The sequence below is a fragment of the Zeugodacus cucurbitae genome, chromosome 3, assembly GCF_028554725.1.
Source record: "Zeugodacus cucurbitae isolate PBARC_wt_2022May chromosome 3, idZeuCucr1.2, whole genome shotgun sequence".
NCBI classification, from domain to species: Eukaryota; Metazoa; Arthropoda; class Insecta; order Diptera; family Tephritidae; genus Zeugodacus; species Zeugodacus cucurbitae.
In genome coordinates, this window is record NC_071668.1 from 7405271 (window position 1) to 7430835 (window position 25565).

The 25565-nt window shown below is 37.3% G+C and overlaps 1 protein-coding gene across 1 annotated transcript in view; it reads left to right on the top strand.

Moving 5' to 3' along the window:
* The window catches only part of LOC105217201 (uncharacterized), a 54306-nt gene extending 29404 nt beyond the window's left edge, over nucleotides 1-24902 (top strand). The window contains exons 3-5 of the mRNA XM_011192093.3: nucleotides 14059-14195; nucleotides 19366-19542; nucleotides 24084-24902. Coding sequence (XP_011190395.1) covers nucleotides 14059-14195; nucleotides 19366-19542; nucleotides 24084-24181 — 412 coding nt within the window. The 3' untranslated portion in view covers nucleotides 24182-24902. The remainder of the gene's footprint in view (nucleotides 1-14058; nucleotides 14196-19365; nucleotides 19543-24083) is intronic.
* The last annotated feature ends 663 nt before the right edge of the window (nucleotides 24903-25565 follow it).

Sequence of the window (25565 nt, forward strand, 5' to 3'; positions counted from 1 at the left end):
TTTAAAGCACTTTCTGATGCCATAAAAAATTTGTGGCTACAAAAAAATTAAAAAAAAAAAAAGTTCAATTAAAAAGCCTTCCACTCAACTTTGCCCCCCCACCAACCATAATGCATTTAGAGTTTATACTTCCCCTTCTATTTGGACTGTCTGCCAAACTTTAGTGCAGCTACCACTCAATCTAGCCGCTCAACCTAATTTATCTACTTAATTACCAACTTAATTTATCAAAGCTAGTTTGGCACGCATTTGGCGCGAATCCGAAGTTGCTGCCACAAAATGTGCAACCAAAGCGTTGCAGTGCGACGCAATACATCGCGTTGGCATAGATGCCGCAAAAGTTTGCAGCAACCAATGTGGCACCGCAGCAATGACATTGTCAGAGATTACTCTTTTTGCGCTCGACCAAAATCGACAAAAAAAAACCAAAAGCACCATATAATGTCTGTAGTATGTTATGCGGTGGGAAGATAGACGGTCACTGGGGGTTGCAAGTGGCGAAATAGTTTGCAGCAGCAGAAAAAAAGAGCAAACCAAGATGAACGCAAATCGCTAACTAACCGGAAAACTTTCAAGGCGACCAACAAGTTCAATAGCAACGCGAGAAAGTGCTGAAAGTCACCAAGACGTCGGTAATTCGTTGCCGTTACAAACGCGCACAGCAACGAGCAACGAATGTGGTGTACCAAATAGATAGTTATATGTGTGTGTATGGAAGTTGTGAACTTTTTAAGACGCTGTAGTAACTTTAAAGGAATTTGTAAATCAAAGTATTTCAAGTAATTTAAATTGAGCTGCGGCGAAATGCAAGTCCTTTGAAGTAGTCGCATATAAAAGTTTGATATTAATAGCAAATTAATAGGAAAGAGTAGCATGTTTCACATATAGGCACTCATAAATACATACAAACTATATGGGTCTGTAGAAGAGTTAAATGTTTGCTTGTGGTTTAAGCTTAGAGTTCTAGCTTCCATAGTAGATTCTTGGAACACACACTTGCACTTTTCTTTTCACTTCGATCCGTTCAATTTTGAGCCTTTTCACAAGCCTCTTTTGAGTTCTACTTTACATCACCAAGGGCGTTCGCCATGGACAGGAACAGGTGGTAATCACTTGGCGCTATGTCCGAGCTATATGGTGGATGCGATAAAACCTCCTATCCGAGCTCCGGTAGCTTCTCACGAGTCATCAACGAAGTGTGTGGTCTGGCGTTGTCCTGGTGGAACACTACACCCTTCATGTCCGCCAATTCAGGACGCTTCTGGTCGATCGCCTGCTTGAAACGGTCTAGCTGTTCGCAATGTGATGTGATTGGCGTTGCAACCGTTTAGCCGGTTATAGCCGAATCGACGATAGTGCGCCACCTGTCTCTCTCCTTCGCAGTTCGGCGCCAGTTGGAGATCCCAAGTGTAACCACGTCGCTCTCCACCTGGTCCCTCCAACGGAGTGGAGGCCTTCCCCTTCCTCGGCTTCCTCCGGCGGGTACTGCATCGAACACTTTCAGGGCTGGAGTGTTTTCGTCCATTCGGACAACATGACCTAGCCAGCGTAGCCGCTGTCTTTTTATTCGCTGAACTATGTCAATGTCGTCGTATAACTCGTACAGCTCATCGTTCCATCGTCTGCGGTATTCGCCGTTGCCAATGTTCTGAGGACCATAAATCTTGCGCAAAATTTTCCTCTCGAAAACTCCTAGTGTCGTCTCATCTGATGTTGACATCGTCCAAGCTTCTGCACCGTAAAGCAGGACGGGAATGATAAGCGACTTGTAGAGCTTGATTTTGGTTCGTCGAGAGAGGACTTTACTGTTCAATTGCCTACTCAGTCCAAAGTAGCACCTGTTGGCAAGAGTTATTCTGCGCTGGATTTCGAGGCTGACATTGTTCGTGTTGTTGATGCTGGTTCCCAGGTATACGAAATTATCTACGACCTCGAAGTTATGACTGTCAACAGTGACGTGGGAGCCAAGACGCGAATGCGCCGACTGTTTGTTTGATGACAGGAGATATTTCGTCTTGTCCTCATTCACCTCCAGACCCATTCGCTTCGCCTCCTTATCCATGCGAGAAAAAGCAGAACAAACGGCGCGGTTGTTGCTTCCGATGATATCAATATCATCGGCGTACTCCAGGAGCTGTACACTCTTGTAGAAGATTGTACCTTCTCGGTTTAGCTCTGCAGCTCTTATAATTTTTTCCAGCATCAGGTTAAAGAAGTCGCACGATAGTGAGTCACCTTGTCTGAAACCTCGTTTGGTATCGAACGGCTCGGAGAGGTCCTTCCCAATCATGACGGAGCTTTTGGTGTTGCTCAACGTCAATTTACACAGCCGTATTAGTTTTGCGGGGATACCAAATTCAGACATCGCGGCGTAAAGGCAACTCCTTTTCGTGCTGTCGAAAGCAGCTTTAAAATCGACAAAAAGGTGGTGTGTGTCGATCCTCTTTTCTCGGGTCTTTTCCAAGATTTGGCGCATGGTGAATATCTGGTCAGTTGTCGATTTTCCAGGTCTAAAGCCACACTGATAAGGTCCAATCAGTTTGTTGACGGTGGGCTTTAGTCTTTCACACAATACGCTCGATAGAACCTTGTATGCGATATTTAGGAGGCTGATCCCACGGTAATTGGCGCAGATTGTGGGATCTCCCTTTTTATGGATTGGGCAGAGCACACTGAGATTCCAATCGTCAGGCATGCTTTCTTCCGACCATATTCTGCAAAGAAGCTGATGCATGCACCTTATCAGTTCTTCGCCGCCGTATTTGAATAGTTCTGCCGGTAATCTATCGGCCCCCGCTGCTTTGTTGTTCTTCAAGCGGGTAATTGCTATTCGAATTTCTTCATGGTCGGGTAATGGAACATCTGTTCCATCGTCATCGATTGGGGGATCGGGTTCGCCATCTCCTGGTGTTGTACTCTCACTGCCATTCAGCAGGTCGGAGTAGATGGTAGAATTAAGCGTCAGACCATATGGGAACAGCTCATAGTGGATGATTCCCTTCCAATCCCACCAAACACACAGCAAAACCTTCCTGGCCGTCAATCCCGGCTTGGCCACTGTTTGGGACGATTTACCGGCCTTCGACTGTTTTCGCTTGATATTGTCGTATGTGATCCATTTTTCGTCGCCCGTCACCATCCGCTTCAAAAATGGGTCGATTCGTTCCGTTTCATCAGCATATCACAGGAGTTGATGCGGTCCAGAAGGGTTTTCTGCGTCAAATCATGCGGCACCCAAACATCAAGCTTTTTTGTGTATCCAGCCTTCTGCAGATGGTTTAAAATGGTTTGGTGACTAACTCCCATTTCCTGGGCGATGTCACGAGATGCCACATGCCAGTCTAACTCGATGTTTTCCATGTCTTCCGCCGGCTGGCCTATCCATGGTGTCGTTTTCACCCGCTCTGAATCGTCAAAACCTTTCCTCTGCAGACGGTCAATGGATGATTATCATTATTTCTGCTTGGGGTTCTAAAATCAATTGTTTTAAGGGGTGACTGATTGGGACAATCCTCTTTCTGGGGCTGTTAGTGGGTCTCCAGGCCGACACACAGACAACAGAATCTCTTTTGCGCTGGTTGAAGGATATATAGTTTATATAATTGGACGACAGGGCCGCGTTACCGATAGCAAGCCTCTACGGGCGGTGGGTGATGTTGTCATTTGGCATTGAGAAATTATATATTCCTTTCTCTCCCAATTAAATATCCATTTACGATTAAATTTATCTAATATTTTTTCTGAGTGTCCATTTTGGCATTAAATTTTGCCTTTAAACTATTATCATTTAATATTTTAGCTGTTGTTCAGTATCAATAATTTAATATATATTTATATAATAAAAAAATTTATCAGATCGATATCGCATATATTTTTCTACACCCACAATGAAAGTATTGGCCGTGGAAATACATACATCCATTCGGTCATGTCTGCCTTAAATTTCACACTATCGGTCCGATTACAAATACAATCTTAAGTGCTTAAAAACGCGTTAAAGTGAACACATTTGCCAGAATTATATAAGTGCTGTATGGATATAAACACATATATTTGTATATATTCTACTACGAAACTAAAAGATCTAGAGTAAGCAAAAAAAACTTTTCACGCTCACTTCTTTCTGCTTCACATAATCGCATTGTATGCAAGCGCAATAAATATAATGCAGACATATAACAGTAGACTTCTATACAAACCGACTATATACATATGGACATAAGAGCGTACACCTTATTTCGCCACACGTACACCTTTTTCACAATACGAAAAATATTTGGGACAAATCCTAACCAACTCATGTGTGCATTTGCCATATTTATTGTTAAATATACACACTTCAGACTATCGGATAGAAGTGAGAGCATCTGTGTGCGCTTGCTGGCCATGCAACTTCTTGGAATGTACCGTACTACGAAATATTTGTAGCAAAGAAAAACAAAAAATAAAAAAATTTCACACACTACCATCGTTACTCATAAATATATGATTTTCGCTCAGACCTTTCTTCACAGACAACAGACCCAGCTAAACTAACGAAGAAAGGCACCGAGTGGCAAGTGAGCAGCCAAGCGGAGTGTGGCACGAAGTTGGCTGGCGCATTGCAGTGTTTTATGTTGAATATTAATGCCAAAAGGCCTATGTGAGCCAGACAAATTTACAATCTCTCAGGAATACATACATCCATACACACTTGCTCACAGGCTCTTGTGCTCAACAGCTGAGACTGTCGAAAGTCACAACTTATTATTATTGTTGTATTTGTTGTTGTTGTGTATACCTTAAATTCTCATTGTTTATGCTTTTGTGCCATCATAAACACAAACTTCACTTCAATCATCTCAAGTTCGCTGTCATTCGGTTGTCTACGTACTTTTTCAACCACTGTGTCACACATATCTACATATGAGGATACTCATTTGCCGAACTGCGAGTGTAGCTTAGCTAAGTTGGTATGCTTGCGATTTTAATTTCATTAACTTATTGTCGTGTGTTTTATATCAGCGTGCCTGTGCAGACATTCTTACAGTACATACCTAACTGTATATTTATGCATCTTTGTTATGAGTTATATACCACTGATCTCAAGCACAGCATATTTCATTTTATGCGTTTCACAGGTAAATTAGTTATTACTTAATTGGAATTGGGCTTTGGCATAGACTCTGTGTATTATCTAAGCTCATTTGCTTTATATTGCCGTTCGTCCTTCGCATATCCTTAATCCTTTCGTGTCTGTGTTTTTGTTTTCATCAAATTGACTAGACATGCCGCTGTGATGGAGAGGGTCTACCAGTTTAATACATGAAAGCAAATTACCTTTGCTTATCTTTGCTTGCTTGTTGTGTGTGATCGTTTAAATATTAATTTTCGTAATTTATTAAGTAAAAATGTGCTGATTAAATTTTGTACTTAAGCATGAATGAAAGGATTTGTACTCACTCAAGTGTAATTCGAGTAAACCTACTACAATGTAGGCTTCACATATTGTTCATGGGAAGTTTCGTTAGAAGAGGTGTGCCAATAGACTAGGTTGAAAAACTCGTAGAGGATTGAAATTGGTAAAGTCGGTTGACTGAGATATATTTCTGTTATCAGATCTCTTTACTGGACCTAAAGGATGATATATAAATGTATTATTCCAAATTTAATGATAACCAATGAATACCTCAGTCAAATAAGTACCCGTAAATTCTCATTTTATATTTTCCCCCTAGGAATATTTCAAATTTTTGTTTTTTCCAAGTTGGCACAACTGTCAGCCACTATTCTGTCAATTTTTATTGCTATGTGTCATTTAGTTTGTTTACGGCGTCATTAGGAACAAGTCAAACTTTTGTGTGCGTTGTGATTTTTATATGCCCCTCTTTGAACGATTTATACCAATCGTAAACTTGAGTTTTCTACATGGTTGAATCACCAATTGTTTTTTTTTGTTTTAATTTCCAACGTTTTGGCACAAGCAATTTCGTTTGAAATACAAAATTTCACACAAGCTCTTTGTTCAATATTTGTATCCATTTAATTTGAGAATTTCCGGGTACTTATTTGACAGAAATAAATTCTATCGCGATGCTAGTTATAAAGTCAGCATTAAATTATAGCAGTCTTATCGGAATTGGAACAGTAAGCAAAATGGTAAAAATCGAATAAACAAAACTTCGCTTAGTGAAATATATATGATGAAAGAGCGAAGAAAATCATTCGATGTCATTCCCACGAGACTCGGCTCTCACAATCGGTAATCATGCAGATTTTTATATAGCGGTCCCTTCAGATGCAATTAAAAACCATTTAAAGAATACTTATGTCTAACTCTAACTCTAACTCAACTCATAATTCCTTGATTTATCACTTTCCATTCATCTGATGCCAATTCCATCCGATTTGTTCATTTTCCAGTACATAAATTAACCATCGATATCGAAGATATCAAAAAAAAACTTTACTTTAAAAAAGTTCATCTAAAAATTGTCGAAATCGGACATAATTTGTCAAGACCTCAGATAGGGAACATGTCAATGAGGTTACTGTGGCAATTTTTACCGAAATCTCTCAAATATTCTACAAAATTTCTTGGGGAATATTTTTTTTCTAATAATGTGCCTCTGTGCTAAAAATAGGTAAAATCGGGTTATTACTTTCCCTAGCTCCCATATACATAATGTATGTGATTGGCGTTGCAACCGTTTAGCCGGTTATAGCCGAATCGACGATAGTGCGTCACCTCTCTCTCTCCAGTTGGAGATCCCAAGTGTAACCACGTCGCTCTCCACCTGGTCCCTCCAACGGAGTGGAGGCCTTCCCCTTCCTCGGCTTCCTCCGGCAGGTACTGCATCGAACAATTTCAGGGCTGGAGTTTTTTTGTCCATTCGAACAACATGACCTAGCCAGCGTAGCCGCTGTCTTTTTATTCGCTGAACTATGTCAATGTCGTCGTATAACTCGTACAGCTCATCGTTCCATCGTCTGCGGTATTCGCCGTTGCCAATGTTCTGAGGACCATAAATCTTGCGTAAAATTTTTTCTCGAAAACTCGTAGTGTCGTCTCATCTGATGTTGACATCGTCCAAGCTTCTGCACCGTAAAGCAGGACGGGAATGATAAGCGACTTATAGAGCTTGATTTTGGTTCGTCGAGAGAGGACTTTACTGTTCAATTGCCTACTCAGTCCAAAGTAGCACCTGTTGGCAAGAGTTATCCTGCGCTGGATTTCGAGGCTGACATTGTTCGTGTTGTTGATGCTGGTTCCCAGGTATACGAAATTATCTACGACTTCGAAGTTATGACCTAATACTAGGTCATAACAATCTTCTGGGTGACTATATATGGTATATATCGGTTAATATGTGAAATATCTTAGGATAAATTAAGTAAACGGATAATCTTGGATATAATGGTGATAATGGATAATCTTGGTGGCGGTGAAATCGGATTAACGACCCCTATATGTTATATAGAATTATTTAAGTTACTGTGGCTTTTATGCATGTAAAGGAGGCTATATTGGTAAACGAGTATCAGTTTCTATCCCTAGTCAATATACCCAATATTTATTGATGAAATCGATCTAGACCTTGAGTTAGTTCTCACATAACTATTCTCATAACATTGTACTAATAAATGAAAAGGTTGGCATATTTTTTAGCCTTGCAAATTGCGAGAGTAAAAAAAAAAATCGGTATCTTCCTTCCTGCCTTACTTATTTTCTTGAAACCACCAAGGAGGCCCGACAATAATATTTTAAGGACTTCAGCTTACACAGTAGTTATTGCTATAATTTCAATTATTCAAATCTTTTCTACAGTTTGTACACATAATATCGCATACTGCTTGTATCTGCAACATTTCTCTCAAGCAATTTCTTTGCTCTCATTAGTAAGATATTTTTTAGTCTCCTGCCCCCTTTAGCACTTAAAATCGCATCAAAATTTCATTCGGTGTAAATAATTTATAATACACGGTTTAAAGATAATTAAAGTGGAGTATTTCATGAGCTCAATAATTCATGCAAATCACTTGATTAAGTGTGCGAAGCCAAAATATGCGGTGTAACGCAACAACACACGCCACACAAATACTTATGAGGCCTGCAGCACACTCACAAAGTATCAAAAGAAAGGCAACTTCATATTTTTTACGAGAGGGAGGTTATTTAAAATTCAAATTTGTGGCCAAATTTCCATATCATGAAGCGGAGCAGAAATTGAAGGCAGATGTGTGGCAAGGAATATATTTATAGATGTATGAAAAATGTGTAAAATGGCTGGTGGGTGCTTTGAAAGAGTATGGTTATTAGAAACAGAAGGAATGTCTGAGCGTTTTGAGGTAGGCATTAAATATTTTTTTTAAGATCAAAAAGAGTGTGTGTGTGTGGCATTTAAAGAGTAACTGTGCTATGGTGTGTAGCAAGTAGAGCTTTGTGGGCGTCTTAGCTTATCAAGCTTATGTTATACATGTTTACTTGTAACTTGCAGAACTGTTGCCTACTTAGAGTATGTAAATATGTATGAATAGCATTTGTTGTTATTGTTTTTATTACTTTTTGTTTGTTGTCCCTTTTCGACTTCTACTACACCAATGTGTCACGTACACACTGAGTAATTTGTGCCATTTTATTTCAACAATTTGCATATCTTTTTAAAAACCGGAAATTCAATTGGTGAAATTCCACAAACATGCAGGAAATTATGCGACAAAAACAACAACAACAAGAGATAATTTCGCTTTATGGTTAAAGCATGTCCCAGTGCAGTGAAATGTGTATGCAAAGTATCTAAATCTACGCTCCGAGCCGCCTCCCTTGTTTATGTGTGCTACATGGCGTATGAGCAACACAAATTGCATGGCATTAACATAATGACACGCTAATACATGCCAGCTATGAGCGAGGAGCGCGCGACAATGTGTGTTCGAGTTTGTTGTTGCAATTTTGTAAACGAGCTGAAATTTTTTTAGAAAAAAATTTGTAAGAGAAATTGCGGCTGATTTGTTACTTCGGTCATTAGCATATATGTTGCAATTTAATAGGCATCGTAAATTTGCACAAATGACTTTATTATTTCAATTACTTTAAGCTTAAATAATTTGTTTCTTGTTTTTTATGCTGATTCAGTGCCCAGCAGCCTTTACACTCGGTTGAATTATTTGCTGCTGTTTTTGTTTAATTTTAAACTCCATTGCAGCATTTAAGTTGTGCACTTTTTCTTCTCTTCTTCACTCTGCCTCTTGGCTTTGATTTCATGTATGCGCTGGTGTTGCTTCTCCGAGCCAAAATGTCAATGCCAATGTCAAAGCTAAGGCTCAAGCTGCAGACCATCCGACTCGTCCATGGCCTCGGCGCGCGCTGCTGTTGCCCTTATAATATTTCGGCGTCTGAATTATTGCACATCATCATAAGGATAAAAAGGAAAATAGCAAAAAAAAAAAAAACGCAAAATTCAGCGACAAAAAGTAATAAAAATTTGTTAAAGTGCTGTAGAATTTTGTCAGTTGTACGAGCGCTGTTGAAATACGAGCGTAATAGCTATTGGCAGCAGCTGCTGAAAACTTTTTTACTTCGTATTTTCTTGTCTTTGCTTTGAGTTTTTTGCTTGCTTTTGTCTTGGATTTTCTGTCCATTCTGCGAGCTTGTTTATTTGGAATTTTTATATATACATATGAGAACCCTGTTTTTTTGCCGCTTTAATGACATATTTCTTGGCTGAAATAAATTTTGTTTGCTTTGGCTGGGCGTCTAAATGACCAAAGTGTAGACAAAGGCAAGACAAATGCTTGCTTTGAATGGCCTTGCAATATTGTGCAATATTTGTATTTAAGCAGTTTTTATTGCAGAATAAGATTTCGTAGAGACAAAGTAAAGTGTTTACAACTCGTTACTGCTAAATAATTGGATAGTAATTATAAGACAAAAAATGCAAAAACTGAAAATAATTTATTTGATGAGTTACTGAAAAGATTGCGCAAGCATTTTTGAATATTTCTGTATTTGAGATTACAATATTTTTACAATGCAGAACTGAAAATGAAAATGAAATTTAATGGAAATGAAAGAAAAGATTTGAATTATAAAAATGTCTTACTAAACCTAATATTCTGCACAGAAAGCATTAATGGCCTCCTAAATGTAGGCAACGTTTATATAAAGTACCAAAGTTATTGCCTACATTAAGGCGCTTATTAAAAAAGTCTCAAATCTATTGAGGTTATTTTAAACTCTATATTTTAATATGAAAGAACATATCATTAATGGAAATTTTGGGTAAGCGAATGATTTATGTTAAGTGTCTGTCGCGACTGTTCACAATCGACCGATGCACTGTATCACAATTCAATGAAATCGAAGTCAATTTTTCACGAATTGAACTTGTGCAAACAAAATTTTCCCGGAATCAACTTTTAATACACTCAAAAACTCTCTAGTTTGCATAAAATTCCACAGAATTGCCACTACAAAAAACATTGACGAGACTGAGTCCAATTTCGAACAGAATACCAATCGTAAAACAATTCGAATTTAATTAAAAATGATGTATTTTTTCAATACGATACGATCCATTCTACCGTTAATATGAAAAATTTAAGCAAAATATCATAACTACAAAAAATACGTACCCCTAGCAGGATATGTTACAGTTTAATACCTCTAAAAGCCATTACATTCTCACCTGGCATTAAGGGCTGCAATTTGTCATAGAACACGTGCCATAGCATACCGCCACCACATAGGCACGAGTATTTATAAGCTGCAGCGCACTAAAACATTCGCCTTGAAGCTCATAAATTTACGCAGCATTGATCCCATTACAGCGAATACTTACTTGCTAATTAACTGTATACACTCATACTATAAACCACTTCAACTTTTATGTTGTGTGGCTTAACTCCCAAGCGTGGAAGGCATAACAGAAAGCGCTGACCTTGGGAAAATCGTCCAATTTTACCTGATGCTTAGCAGAGTAGCGGCACCGGCACCACACAAATCCCGTTGGTGCTGCTCGACCGAGTAAATGCACTGATTTAATTTCAGCCAAAGCAGAAGATGGAAAAAAATTAACGAAAATCGGAAAGGCAGCAGAAGGAAAGTAAGCTAAAGGCGGCTAAGGAAAAATTGTGCAAAACTTTCGTTATGCGCTTGTAGGAAGGAAGCTGAGCCGGCAGTGGGTTGGCCTCAAGAAGCTTACGTTGCGGCGGCGGCAAGCAAAAAGGAGATTAATTTGCAATTTGTATGCCTCAATGCGGTGGTGGCAGACACGGAAGGCAGCGGCAAGGACGCGCATGAAATGAAGCAGAAGAACAGAATGTTGAAAAAATTACAAAAAATATATATGAACAGTGTAGGGCATATGGGTATGCGCAATTCGGTGTGAAAATAAAAAATTAATGTACCATTTTACAAGTCCAATATGCCGTTATGCTACATACTACATGCCGAGATTGTTGGTATGCTTGTATGTGCTGGTGTGTGTCTGTGTATCTTCATTGTACTGCTTGCGAAAATTCCATTTGTTTACAAATCCACAACTTTTGATTGCTTTACGAGCGTTATTATGAATATCTTATTGGGTTCTCGTGGCATTTCTGTGTATATGCGCGCTTTTTTGTGTGGGTGTGTGTGCTCGAAATGAGTTTTTGTGGCAGTTGCAAATTAAACTTTGTTTGTTAGTATGTGTGAGTATTTGTAGTGTTTCGTGTTATACTGCTACATTCTGTTATTAATTTCAGTTTTAGTGATATTGAGGCTCATAGTGCTCAGAACTAGTAGAACGGTTTTCATATTAAACTGTAAATATTCATAGGTTAGGTTAGGTTGTAAGGCCGTTTCCCAAAGGGAAACACACGTAGACTTTAAAAAACAGTCCTTTATTTAGCCTGGATCTCCCCATAGATTAACAATTAGGAGTCGACAAAAGCGTCCTGAGCCTTCTACAAATCTGCAGATATTTTTAACTTCTATATTTGCTATTTCGCGAGCCTGCTCATAAAATTTCTTTCTTGATCTCGCCAAGGTGGGACATTCCAGTAGAAAGTGATGAGACGATTCCACCTCATCCTCCTCCACGCAGCTTCTACAGCTAGCGTCTGTTAAGATTTTTAACCTTACAGCGTGGATCCCGATGGGACAATGGTAAGAACCCCTACGACTAAGGAGAGGTAAGGTTTACTGAGGGCGAAAAGTTCGGTGGATCTACCGCGTTTTACCATAGGCCAGAAGGATCTTGCCACTACGCATGTGTTGGTGACTGACCAGCGCCTACCCAGCTCAGCAGAGGTCTATCTGTCCATTAGCGCTCCTAAATGTTTCCATTCTTCTAATAGTGAGTCCGTCGTTCCTGACCTTGCAAGCTCATCAGCCTAACAATTCCCCGCAATTCCGCAGTGGCCAGGACAAATAAATATACATACTGAGAAAATATTTGTAAGTTAATCTGCTTTGGTTTTCAGTCTTGTTTCTGGATGAAATGCCGGGATCTCTTATACTGAACCTAACTTCATACACTTCTCGTATATGCAGAGTTTTAAGCCGCTTAGATTATTTTCTTCGTGCTAGTGCTTGTAATACGAGATCCCTTTCGACATAGTTATATTGGATGTAAACTTTATCGATATAACTCTATTGGATCAGAAAAAATATTTCAGAGTGTAAACTGTTACAGTTATTTTAATATTATTCCGGGTTCTTGGACAGATTCGATTATTAATACTGATTTGAATCGAATATTAAGGAGCGAGTTCCCCGAAAATAGTAACTAGGTACTTATGTCAGTAATGGTATATAAAATGTATAAAGTTAGGCGCTGACAAGAATTTAGAGTTCTAATTTAGAGTGTATCCTAAAGTATCGTTGGTTTCCAAAGCAGAAAAAGATTTGTGGAGCTCAGATATAGTGATCAATACCTCAAGAAAAGTCAATAAAAAAGACGCTATTTGAAAGAGCTTTTCTTTAAGTTGTGACTAATATATATCTGTCCTAAAAAAATGTTAGCTCCGCCAATTTTAATTCGGGCACGAAGGGTTAAAGTGATAATATGTATATCAAATTTCCCCTTACAATACACGAGAGATAAGAAAATGAGATGACACTAACTGCTAAATTTCCTAGTCAGTCGAAACTATTACCATTTTGTAATTTGAAACTGACACTGTTTTCGTTATTGTTACTTGTACCCAGCCAAATAAACATCAAAGCTCACAAAAGGGTGAGCTAAGACTCGAGTACTTTATTTGATGAAAGAAGTAAGAACTAGTAAACAGTTTATGTAAATTCAAAGTGTTGTTGTAATAAAAACTCTCAATTCAACTCAAGCTCAACTCCACTCGCATAAAATCCCCTTTTATTTTCACTCGCAACTTCACAAAGCTTACTTTCGTTTTAATTTAGTGCGAATTTATTTGATTGGATTGACGGGAAGGTCGTTTGAACTGTTTAAAAAGCAAACTGTTTACAAAATGTGTTTATTTATTTTTCATATTCTTACTCTCTGCTAATTGGCTTTTTCTTTCCACCTTTACCTTTGTTTTCTTTGTTTTTGTTTTTTCTTATTTGTTTTGTTTGTTTCCTCATCTTGGCGCTGATGAAGCAATCAATTCCGCTACTCATGTACGCTACGCGCTTTTGACCTTGTAATGTGCGCTCACACCCTCAATGTCGAGTTACAACAATTAATTATGTTGGCATGAATACGAAAGGGCAGAGTTTAGAGAAAGATGTTGTGCAGTAAGTGTTGTTGTATACAATTTAATATGAAGTGGTTTAGAATTTAAATTAATTTTGTGTTTGAGATAACTGCGATCAAATTCAGGTGGAGCTGAAGGGTGTATATTAAATACTCTGCTTTGATCTCTCAGAGTGGTTCAGGGAAGTAGCTGATTAGTTCTACTGATACTGATAACACTGAAATAATTTCTATAAGATATTTTTATTTACACAATATAATTTAGTAAAAAGGTTAGCGGGTTGCCAAATTTTAGTGAAGCATTTTATTTTGCGTCAATTTTACTTAACTTTGATTTTAAAGTCTTTTTCTCTTTCTCTTCTCTCTCCCTCTCTCAATTTAGCGCTGTCAGCGAAGGCGTACTCACCGATAATCCACATCTTGTGCTGCTCTTCTATCTGGCGCAACGTTTTCTACACGAACTAATAAAAAGTTATCGCCTCATACAGGTGGTGCCAATGGACATGTCCGGTTATTATGGTAAGTGGTTACGTGTATACAACACCAACACACACGTACACACACTCGCAGTGTTGTAATTGCATACGTCAAGTTGAGCTCAACCGCAGTTCACACCTCAAATGCGCATATCTCTATATGAGTACAGTTGTCTCAAAGTCATCGCAACATTGCTTAACACCTACTTTTGGGGTTATGCTCTTGCTTTTCTTTTTGCCACTTTTATAGCTGTCAGCGGAAATCTCAAACGCTTGCGGTGCTTACTTTTATTACCGCTGACAGCAATTGAAGTGTCACAACATCTACACATTCCATACATACGTACATAGCTATACATAGCAATGCATACTGCCTGCCACACATACTTGCTCACTGAACATTAGTATAAATGAAAAATTCTTGTGAAATTTGGTCAGCAATGCAAAACTGGAAGGCAAAACTGTAAAGCAGTGAAAATTGTTCATTGAAAACAAGTGCTTGTATTACACAATCACAATCGCACATACGAGATGATATGACATTGTGAATCGGAGTTCTCATTTCAAATTGTTGTTTGAAGTTTTGATGTGTTCTTGCTTGCTGTAAGCTCTTTGTTTTTTATATATTTTACCCTGGACTAAGCGCCATGTGCCACTGCTTTAGGGTTATTACTTTGAAAATTTCGGTTTCTTCGGAAACAATCACTCGGTGTTTCATTAAAGACTAGCCTTGCAGAATTTTGCATTTTTTGAAAATATACAAAAAAAGGAAGGAAAGACTAAGTTCGGGTGCAACATTTTATACTCTTGTAATTTATTGCTATATTTTTATTAAGAAAACATACTGATACCTGAGAGATTTACCGAAATTTTCGGTAAAAAGTTACCATGGTGCACTGAGTTCTTCATATTTGATATCCGGGGCATTGAAAAGTTATAGTCCGATTTCGTCAATTTTATGACAAGTGATGCCACAGATAATATACAGTATTTGTGTAAAGTTTTATTTCGCTATCTTCATTGGTCCCTTATGTATATCTTATAAAATGAAGGAATCAGATGGACTTCAAAATTGAGTTATATGGCAAGTTGTCGTTGTTGTGAACCGATTTCATCCATTTTCCACGCGTGTCATCAGGGTGTCAAGAAAATATTATATACCGAATTTCATTCGAATCGGTCGAGTAGTTCCTGAGATATGGTTTTTGTCCCATAAGTGGGCGATGCCACGCCCATTTTCCATTTTGTCTGAAATCTGAAAAATCTGAGTGCAGCCTTCCTCTATTATTTCTGTGAAATTTAGTGTTTCTGACGTTTTTCGTTAGTGAGCTAACCCACTTGTAGTCATTTTCAACCTAACCTTTGTATGGGAGGTGGGCGTGGTTATTATCCGATTTCTTTCATTTTTGGACTGTATAAGGAAACGGCTAAAGGAAACAACTGCAGAAAGTTTATATAGCTTTATTGGTTTGCGAGTTATATATAAAAAACCTATTTGAGGGCGGGGTCACGCCCACTTTTCCAAAAATCAAAATTACATCCAAATGTGCCCCTCCCTAATACGATCCTATGTTCCAAATTTTATTTTCATAACTTTATTTATGGCTTAGTTATGACACTTTATAGGTTGTCGAAACACTTCTCCAAATAGATTTTTGGGATAGCTTTTGGCTCTTTCATCGATTTCTAGTATGCTTGTAATTCTAAAACGAGGGTCCTTTGGAGTTTCCTATATTTTTTAAAATAGAAAATAGTCATACGGAGTCATGGCTGACGATAATGAAGGACAGTACTGTTTTTGGCAAAGAATTCTGGAACACGTGTACCAAGTTTCATCAAGATGTCTTAATTTTTAATCAAGCTATCGCTTGCACAGACGGACGGACATACGGAATGACGGACTGACAGACGGCCGAACAGACATCAGACAACAGACTTTACTCGTCATCCTGATTAACATGTTGCGAGCGTGTAAAAATTTAAAAATTCCTTGAGAATTTCAATGAGACCTCGAGAGAGCCTATGAAAGTTATTGGGATCCAGCTAGAAAAGGGCCACTGAAAGACCTGAGAGGAGATTTGAGGAGAGTGCAATTGAGAATCTATGAGATGGGGCTTTCCAATAGCCAATGAGATGGGGGTTTCCAACAGCGCATATGCGGGGACTTCCATGAGCCAATGTTGCGTAGATCAAAAAGTTTCCAATTATATGTTAGGGAGAGCCTGACATATTTGTGTAAAGAACTTAAAATTTGGAAGATTTTATTCCTTAAGTCTCTCAACTTGACACATAATCTTATAGTGGGACTGCAACCCGAAAAAAGTAGGGTCTTGAGAGGTTTTCTATAGCGGTTTCGTAAATAATTTACCAAATATTCCTTTCTATTAGAGTTCGGACAGTATCTCTGAGGGCTTCCTCTTCTATGAAAAATTCACCCGGTTTATTTTAAAATTAAGGTAGTCAAGGAAGCAATTTTAATACAATTTTCAGAAAATGCAGTCTCTATAAAGAAATTGCTAGCTAGGAACGAGTGCTAATGTGGTTATGGCAGAAAGAAGAAAATGTTGCCAGAGCTCTCGTTCAAGATTAAGAAATTAAATTCTATAAAAAAAAAACATTACATTCTAAAAGCCACCACCTTCACCAACCGACCTAGTAAAATCCCAAAACTTTTGTTTACCCTACAAATCGGTGTATGTTCAAGCCCTCGCTATGTGGCTGTGTGTGTGTCTCATTCAACTTGCTATTTCGTTGATTTGCTTGTCGCGCTGCAAGCATTACAGTAAACTTCTTCAAGTTCATTGCGCATTGCGTTTGCCTTCAGCACTCTTAACCCTCCGCCTCTTGCGCTAAGCAATATAATGCACTCAAAGCAATATTCCCGCGTTGCTCATTTTAACTTAAAAGTCTTTGCTTTTGTGTGTGTTTGTATATGTGTGTGTGTGTGCGCAGTGGCGTTGAAAACTTTGCTTTTGCTTTTGCCATTTAAATGCTTTGCACGCGCACAGATTGCATTCGCGTAAACTTATTCTGCTACATTTAATGCAGCAACTATTTGCCACACAACTACAAACGCACACACGCTCACACACAGTCGAGTTACTGGCCATAATTTAAATTTTTGTGCTGCACTCTTTGCATAGTTTGGCAAATGTTGGCTCGTAAAAATTCAATTTCTGGTTAGATTTGCGTTGATATCTCTCTGGTGCAAAGGCAAAGTATTTACAAATTATTGGTTGCTAGATGTGCGAGTATTTGCTTTGAAAGCTTTTGCAATAAAGCTATTACGAGTTAAATGCAATGGCATTGCATCGTGTGAATGGAAAAGTTGCTATAAAATATTTGTAATCTGATTTCGAAGTGTTGGCGATTATTTCGGAAATTTATATTAGTGACCAAGCTTTTGTTTGTGTCGTCACCTTTTGGGTGGAGTTTTAATGTTTTTGCGTAAATTTTTTTGTTATTGTTGTAAAATAATTTGTTATTGTTGTGAAATTATTTGTTTGAGAAACTAATTTTCCTCGAAAATTATATTGAAATGTCAACTGGTGCAGTTTTCGAAAGCAACTAAGTGGCTTCCCAACACCAGCTTTAGGCTACCAGACCACTGCAGTGTCTTCCAAGCAGAGGTCGCTGCGAGGTCACTGCGCTAAATTAGCAGTGGACACCCTGCTCCATATGGCGGCCTCTTTTAAAGAGGTATGTATTCACTCCGACAGCAGAGCGACAATACTAGCGTTGAAATCGCTGACAGTACGCTCTAGGCTAGTTAGGGTAACTGTAAAGCGGACAACCTTGCAAGAGAGTGTATCCTAGCTACATTGAAGTTGGAAAGTGATCGGGTAGGCGGTCCATGGCCCACCTGCGCAAGAGCGCTGGACATGCAGACTACGCATGAGCTCGCCGAGCACTGGTCAACAACCAGCACCTGTGCGGTTCCGAGGTCATTTTGGCTCGCTGTGGAGCGTCCTTTCAACTGCTTTCTCTTAGCAAGGTCTCCTTCTTAGCACGGTCATTTGTTTGCTTACTGGAGATTGTCCAATGTGTTGGGACTTTAGATCCTGAAAGATGTAAGTTGACACAGCTGTTTGGAGGTAGCCGAGGTGGAATCATCTCAGGATTTCCTCTTCCACTGTCCAGCTTTTGCCAGACTGAGGTTGAAACACCTTCGAAGGATCAGCTTCGGCGAATCGACATTAGCCGACTAAAGAAGTTCGTTACATATTACAAGCGTTTTGCTGAATCTTGAGGGTCGCAATGTTACCACTATTCGAATAATATTAATCGGTTAATATTCATACCAACGGTAACAAACCGGATATTCGATTAATCGGTTTTCGGGTTATTTGAATAATTTTACCTAACCTAAGTAGCTTCCCGGCTGAGACTCAGAAGTTGAATAGGCTAAAGACCAGCATAAGTGGGAAATAGATATATGGATACTGGAGATGGTCTGATATGCTCTGTTAATGCCTCTTAAATGCTCTTTAGAGTGTAATGGCACCTATTGTAGTTTAGAAAATGGCAGTTACATGGGAGATAGGCGATGTCCAGAAATTTTGTGATAATATCTTAAATATATATACGTAGTTAGCCTACTAGCGGACGATCCGTGACCATTTTTAAAGAACTTTTCATGCATTCTGCATCTCTTTATTGCGAAGCCTGTGCCAAATTTGACTTTTATATCTTTATTAGTGACTAAATCAGTGATATATCGCCCTTATATATAAAAAGATTACATATTTCTCCCCAACGCACATTCAATTTTAATAAATTGTGTAAAATATTTCCAAATAATGCCAATGAACAGCTAATTATTTGCATTGTACACATATTTAATTTGTGCATTAAACGCAGCCAAACGCGCTTGACTTAATACACGCCCGCTGTTTAACATATAAAATGCTGTCAAGCAGCGCGCAAATAATAATAAACAAGCACAGCAGCAATAAAAACAAATAATTTGCTGCGCAATTAATGCAGAAAGCATGCTTGTAAGCAAACACGACGCTGGCAAATAGTAAAAAAACGCAAATAAAAAAGTTACTCATACGCCATGTATACACAGCAATTTGAAATTACACACACAATCACTTCCTTACAACTGCAGAGCGCCATTAATATTCATTTTATTTAACAATTAAACCACGTCATTTAATATGCATTTAATAAAACAATATTTTAATTACCATCTCTCTGGTCTTTTGCAGAGAATCGTGCAGGTCCCTCCAATCTCGGCAATGTCATCAGTCAAATACTGCTTTGCAAACAAATAACACCCGACTTCAATCAAGAGGAATTATGCAGCATTACAAAGGATTCGCAAGAGATCGCTGTGCTGTTGGCCGAAATGCAGGAGTACATGCCACAGCACGACACATATCTGGGTGAGTACACTTACACTTACTCGGCAATTACACAGTAAACACATTAAAATAATGCAAACAAATTGCATTTATATATCTTAATACTACACTACACTGCAACTGACATTCATAATGAGTGCTGTGTGCAATACAACTGAATGTATGTGTGTGTTTGTCATATGTGAGGAGTTATGCCTTATTTCACATAAATCATTATAAATCATTTGTGCAACATGGTAGAGACATCGTACAAAGTTCATGGATCCATCAAATATAGGTGTGTATTTGTACAAGAAATTATATTAGTGGGGTTCTGTAATGGATTGAAGATATACAGACAGTAATAATTTTGGAGGAGAATAGATTTTAACAGTCAGATTATCTAGTTCTACTCACTGAGATCACGATCTCGATATAAGTTATATACGTTTCCAATAGGAAAGAAGTGAAGAAGGGCTAAGTTCGGGAGTAACCGAACATTTTGATCAGCATATCCACATACAGAGGTAGTCAAAATTATTTACACATCGGACATTTTTTTACATGTTTCACACAAAAAGCTTTCGCTTGTTGTTGTTGTTGTCGCAGGGTAACAAAATGCTATGTTGTTGTAAACCTTGATCTATTCCCGAGCGAATGAAGTCGGTTTGGCAAGAATTGCTAGAAATATGGCGGAGATATAAGCAAATGAACTACAAGCTCGCAGTAGTCAAAAGTATTTACACACAACATAAACTATATTATCCTGTTCTTATTTAATGATAACTTTAAAATTTTAATGTTCAGTATAAATTCCTATTCTAAAGCGCTAAATTTATAATTGGTTACATTACCATTGGCATTAATACTAGCCTGCTTTATAGTCCGAATTGATTCACCCCAATTGTGCGCTAAGTTAACTGTTAATTTAGACCAAATGTCGGTAATCTCGGCGTTTTCGGTTATTATATTATATGAATTGTCCTGTGATATTTAACGAAAGACCAAACATTTTGACTAAAGTTTTGATAATGGCTGGGCGGAGGTCAACTTGATTTGCTTAATTTAAAACTTTTGTAGGTAAAGATCCCTTATGAAATGGAGCATTATCCTGTTGTAAAATGCAGTCAATAGTTGGAAAAGGCCGACGGACCACTAGAATGGCATGGTCATGTGAATTCCTATATATCCGGATGATTTAGGGTCCCTAAATTAGTACCAAATCTTCAAAACAGAAGTAAGGAAAATTTCCAAAAAAATTTAAAAAAATCATAATGTCACTCCCGACTCCATTTAGCGTCTAAACTGCATTATTCTTCTTTTCACGTGGTATATACATAAAGCGTTTACTAAAGAAGCCCTGGAACAAAAAATCAGCCTTATCTGTCCACGACTTGCTTTAGAATGCATTTTAAGGCATATCGCTTTTTTGGTTTCGGAAATAAAGCTTTTTTGGTTTCGGAAGTGGTCAACTTTATGCACAACGTATGTATTTATGTTACTATTTTTAAATGCCCTAAGCAGTGTAGCATCATTGGCTGTTCATGCAATATGCTGATTCAATGCTGCTGCAATATTAAGAGGACTAATTGTGAGATTTTGTATGACAGTTCCTACTAATCTTCTGCATTCTCTTTGAGTTATCACAGGTTTCCGCCCAATTATCTTTAAATTGTCCTTGCAATTGTTCTTGTCCTTCTTTTTAATAACATTATAAGCAGTATTCCAACAAATTCTATAAATTTTAACTAACTCCGCAGCCTAAGCCCGAGTCTTAAACTTAGTACTAATCTCCAATCTAGTTATAATCGATAATTCCTTTGCTTTCGATATTTTATTTACCAATTTTTATATTTTAAGGCTGAGTTAGGTTGTTAAGAATACAATAGAATCAAATTACTACTTTTGCTCAAACCAAATCCAAGGATAAAGGCTAAATCGCCGTGTGTACATACTTTTGACGCAAAAAAAATGTGTGTAAATACTTTTGACTACTGCGAGTTTTCAGTTAATTTGCTTATTTCTCCGCCATATTTCCAGCTATTCTTGCCAAACCGACTTCATTCGCTCGGGAATGGATCAAGGTTTACAACAACATAGCATTTTGTTACCCTGTGACAACAACAACAACAAGCGAAAGCTTTTTCTGTGAAACATGTAAAAAAACGTCCGATGTGTAAATAATTTTGACTACCTCTGTATATATTGTATAAAGTCCATTGAAAGTTTGAAAACCGTAATATTAGGTATATGGCAGCTAGGGGAAGTTATTATGCGATTTCACTAATTTTTGGCACGGAGACATTTTATTAGAAGAAAAATATGCCCTCTGAATTTCTTCAAAATATATGAGAGACTTATCCATATTATCGGTAAAAAATTTATTAGACGCACTGAGGTCCTCATGTTCGACATATGGGACCTTGAAAACTTATGGTAAATACACACTATAAATGCAGTATTTGTGCAGAGTTCTGTTCCAATATCTTCACTAGACCTTACTTTATATATATGTATATTTATATATTGTAAAGTAAATGATTCAGATTGACTTAAAAATTCTGGTATATGGGAAGTAGGCGTGGTTGTGAACCGATTTAGCTTCTTCTCACAACATTTCATTGGGATCCAAGGAAAATATCACAAACCAAATTTCATTCAAATTGGTCGAGTAGTTTCGGAGATACGGTTTTTGGCCCATAAGTGGGCAATGCCACGCCCATTTACACTTTTGTATTCCAATTTGAGGGCAGCTCTTCTTTACCATCTTTATAATGAAACTTGAAATTTCCGTACTGAATTAAACAATTTTCAGTAGTTTTCAACATAACCATTGTATGGGAGTTGGGCGTGGTATTATCCGATTTCCTCAATTTTTAGACTGTATAAAGAAGTTACTGAAGAAAACGACCCCTGAAAGTTTCGTTGATATAGCTTTAGTAGTTTACGAGATATATACAAAAACTTAGTAGGTTTTATTATCCAGTCGTCTATTATAAAGGATCATATTGACTGAGAGGCTATGAAAACGTTCATATTTATTATTTGAAATTATATTTTCTGGTCCTTTATCTCGTCTTGTTGCATACTTTTAGGCTTCACGTACATTTTCTAACTTAAGGCATATGCACTTGTGCTTCAAATGCTGTACATGCTTTTACCTCTGTAAAATGATATCTAACTTTACAAGTTCGCCCTTAATCACTGCAGAATGAGCCTAATAACGTCCTCAAATGTCCACTACTTGGCCGTATATACTATATATTATAGTACTAGTTTTCTATACTTTAAAATAATTTACGAGCAGGCTTGCGCATGTACTTTGACATTGATGAATGTGCATAATTGTGAGAATAGCAAGAATAACTTGGCACAACAGCAGCTATCAGTCATCAGGCAACGCAGTGGCAGTTCAAAATTATACAAATACATATGGCTGAGGCATCTGGGTATATTTGTGTGTGTTGAGCTGGTCATGCTCTGGAAATATTATGTGCAGCTTTAAACTCATAAATGTTTGTGAAATGCACACATTTGCCTTTACTCTTTATATACGCTTTAATTGCGTTTTAACTGCATAATTGAGTTATCTAATGAGATTTATACATATGAGACATATACATATGTACGTAAATATAAATAGACATATGTAATATAAATATGATATGTTATATAGGCACCTTTGCTGATTTCTGGCTTTTGTTTATGCGAAATTACGTGTGCACGTGCCAAAATGCAATAAGTATCAATCATACGCCCTGTTGAGCTGCAATTAATATGTTTCATTCACTAATAGTAGTTGTGGAATATTATTACACAAAACGAAATTTGATGATTTTAGGAAAATCGTGATTAGTTGAAATGAAATTTGATTCCAATATTTTGTTTAGAATTTTGATGAATTTTAGCGCAGCTAGGTGACGCTGTTGTCAAAATTCTTGTTAAATTTTGTTTATTTGTTGGATTTTTAGCAAATAAAGAGATATATTAGCAATTATGTTATCTAATACTCACTAAATTTTAGGCATGAGTTCAAAATTTCTTAAAAATAATGGTTGAGCAACATCAAAAATTCGTTTTAAACTTTGGCTACTAGGTTCATATACTAAAATATCATTCAACGGTTGAGATTAGAAAATATTTCTGAATTTTTTCATTTGAACATGACTCTTTCTTAAATCTCATTCTAATTCTTAAACCAATAAAACTTCTTGATGAATACAATTTTTCATTGGAATTTAAAATACAAATTCTAAAAGCTGATAAAATAGAATGAATATCAAAAAGAGAAATAGCAAAATAAATGAGAGCAATTTACCAGGAAACAAATTTCCAAAAGCAATGCACGCATAAACGCCTGTGCAGGTGTACTGTGTGTGTGTGTTTGTGTGTGAACATAAATATTTTTCAATATAATTTCCATTTCGACATCATCATCATCAAGCATCGACACGACAAGCAGAACACATTTCGCATTTTCACCACAGCAATTTAATAAATGGCAAATCGACTTATTTTACTCTTACACTCTCTTCCATCCTTCTTTTGAATTTGATTTTTTCCCTGCTTGCCGGCCGTGACAGAACGCAGCGCCGCACTCGATTCGGTGAAAAGCAGTCACAACTTCATTTGCAAGAATATGAGTTTGCTCTGTTGTATGTCACGTCCGAAATATCTCTGAGAGGAAACCTAGGGACTGGTGTGCGGGCAAAGTCCAATTGCGATAACAACAACACAGCCAGCAGCAGTCACAACAAGAACGACAGCAACAACAAAAACAGCTGCTATAACGGCTGTGAAGGCAAACGCTACAACAACAACAGTAACAACTGCTGTCACCACACCAACAACAACCAATACAACATTAAGCAAATGGACAGACACGCTGTGTCAATTGTGTCGAACAAAAAATAATGCAAATAATAATTCATAGTAGGCAATTAAGATGCGGACGTACATTAAGTAGATAAAATAGAAAGTAAATAGCAATTAACAGTTATATGCTATAAAATATATATATATTCATATATATATATATATAGAGAAGAAATGTGCATATGCGTTGACTAGTTTGTACGTGTAGTTAAGTAAAAACACCAAATTGCAAGCCAACAAGCGCGCTTCTGTAAGTATCCAAGTACACCAAAGCACCTAAGCGCGGCAGTAAATATATACATACCTATATATAGTCGATAACTAATTGTAGGCAAATAAATGAACAAGCTAAAGTAAAGGTCAATAAGTTTAATGATAAATTAGGAAATAACCTTTTTGTTCATTCACACACACTCACACACAATCACAAGCATTCTAGTTCACACATTTATACATCTGCATTAACTTAAGTACCTTTATCCTTCCTTCAAATGAGATATTAAATATAATTGCAGTGCACTTAGTCAAATATATATATAAATTCACGTAAACACATGTATTATAGTCGCACCGACACACACACATGCACACCCATGCATACATATAATACTCCCACATAAATAAAAAGCTTTTAGCCATTCAATAGCTGTATTTAATAGCGACTAAGTAAACTAATTAATTTATAGGTTAGCATTAAAATGTATTAGTAAAATCAGATCAGATATTAGCATGTGGCAAGTCTGTGCCATCAACAAAATTGGCTGCATTAATCAAATTAAAATTGATTTTAGTTATGCGGTGGCGTGTAATATAAGCTAAAAAGCAGCAAAATGGAAATAATGGCGTTCGAGTGCGTCAAATTGGCAAAAATTTGGAGTTGGGAGTTTGATAATTTATTAAATTGACTCAATTTGTTTCGGTGCATATCGCATTTTTGTAGATAATTAAATTAGAATTAATTTGTTTAAAACGCTTCATATTGAAAGAATATAATTAATTGATCAATATCAATCAAAGTTTAGAATTCAATGACACTCTCAAACGCGAAGTTTTTTTTACAAAAATTAAATTAAAATTAAAATTAAATTTAAATTAATTTAACTCATCTAAGATGAGATTTCATTTTTATTCAGTAAAATATATATTTTATACTATTAAATCGCCTAGATGTAGGCAATTTTTCTTATCAT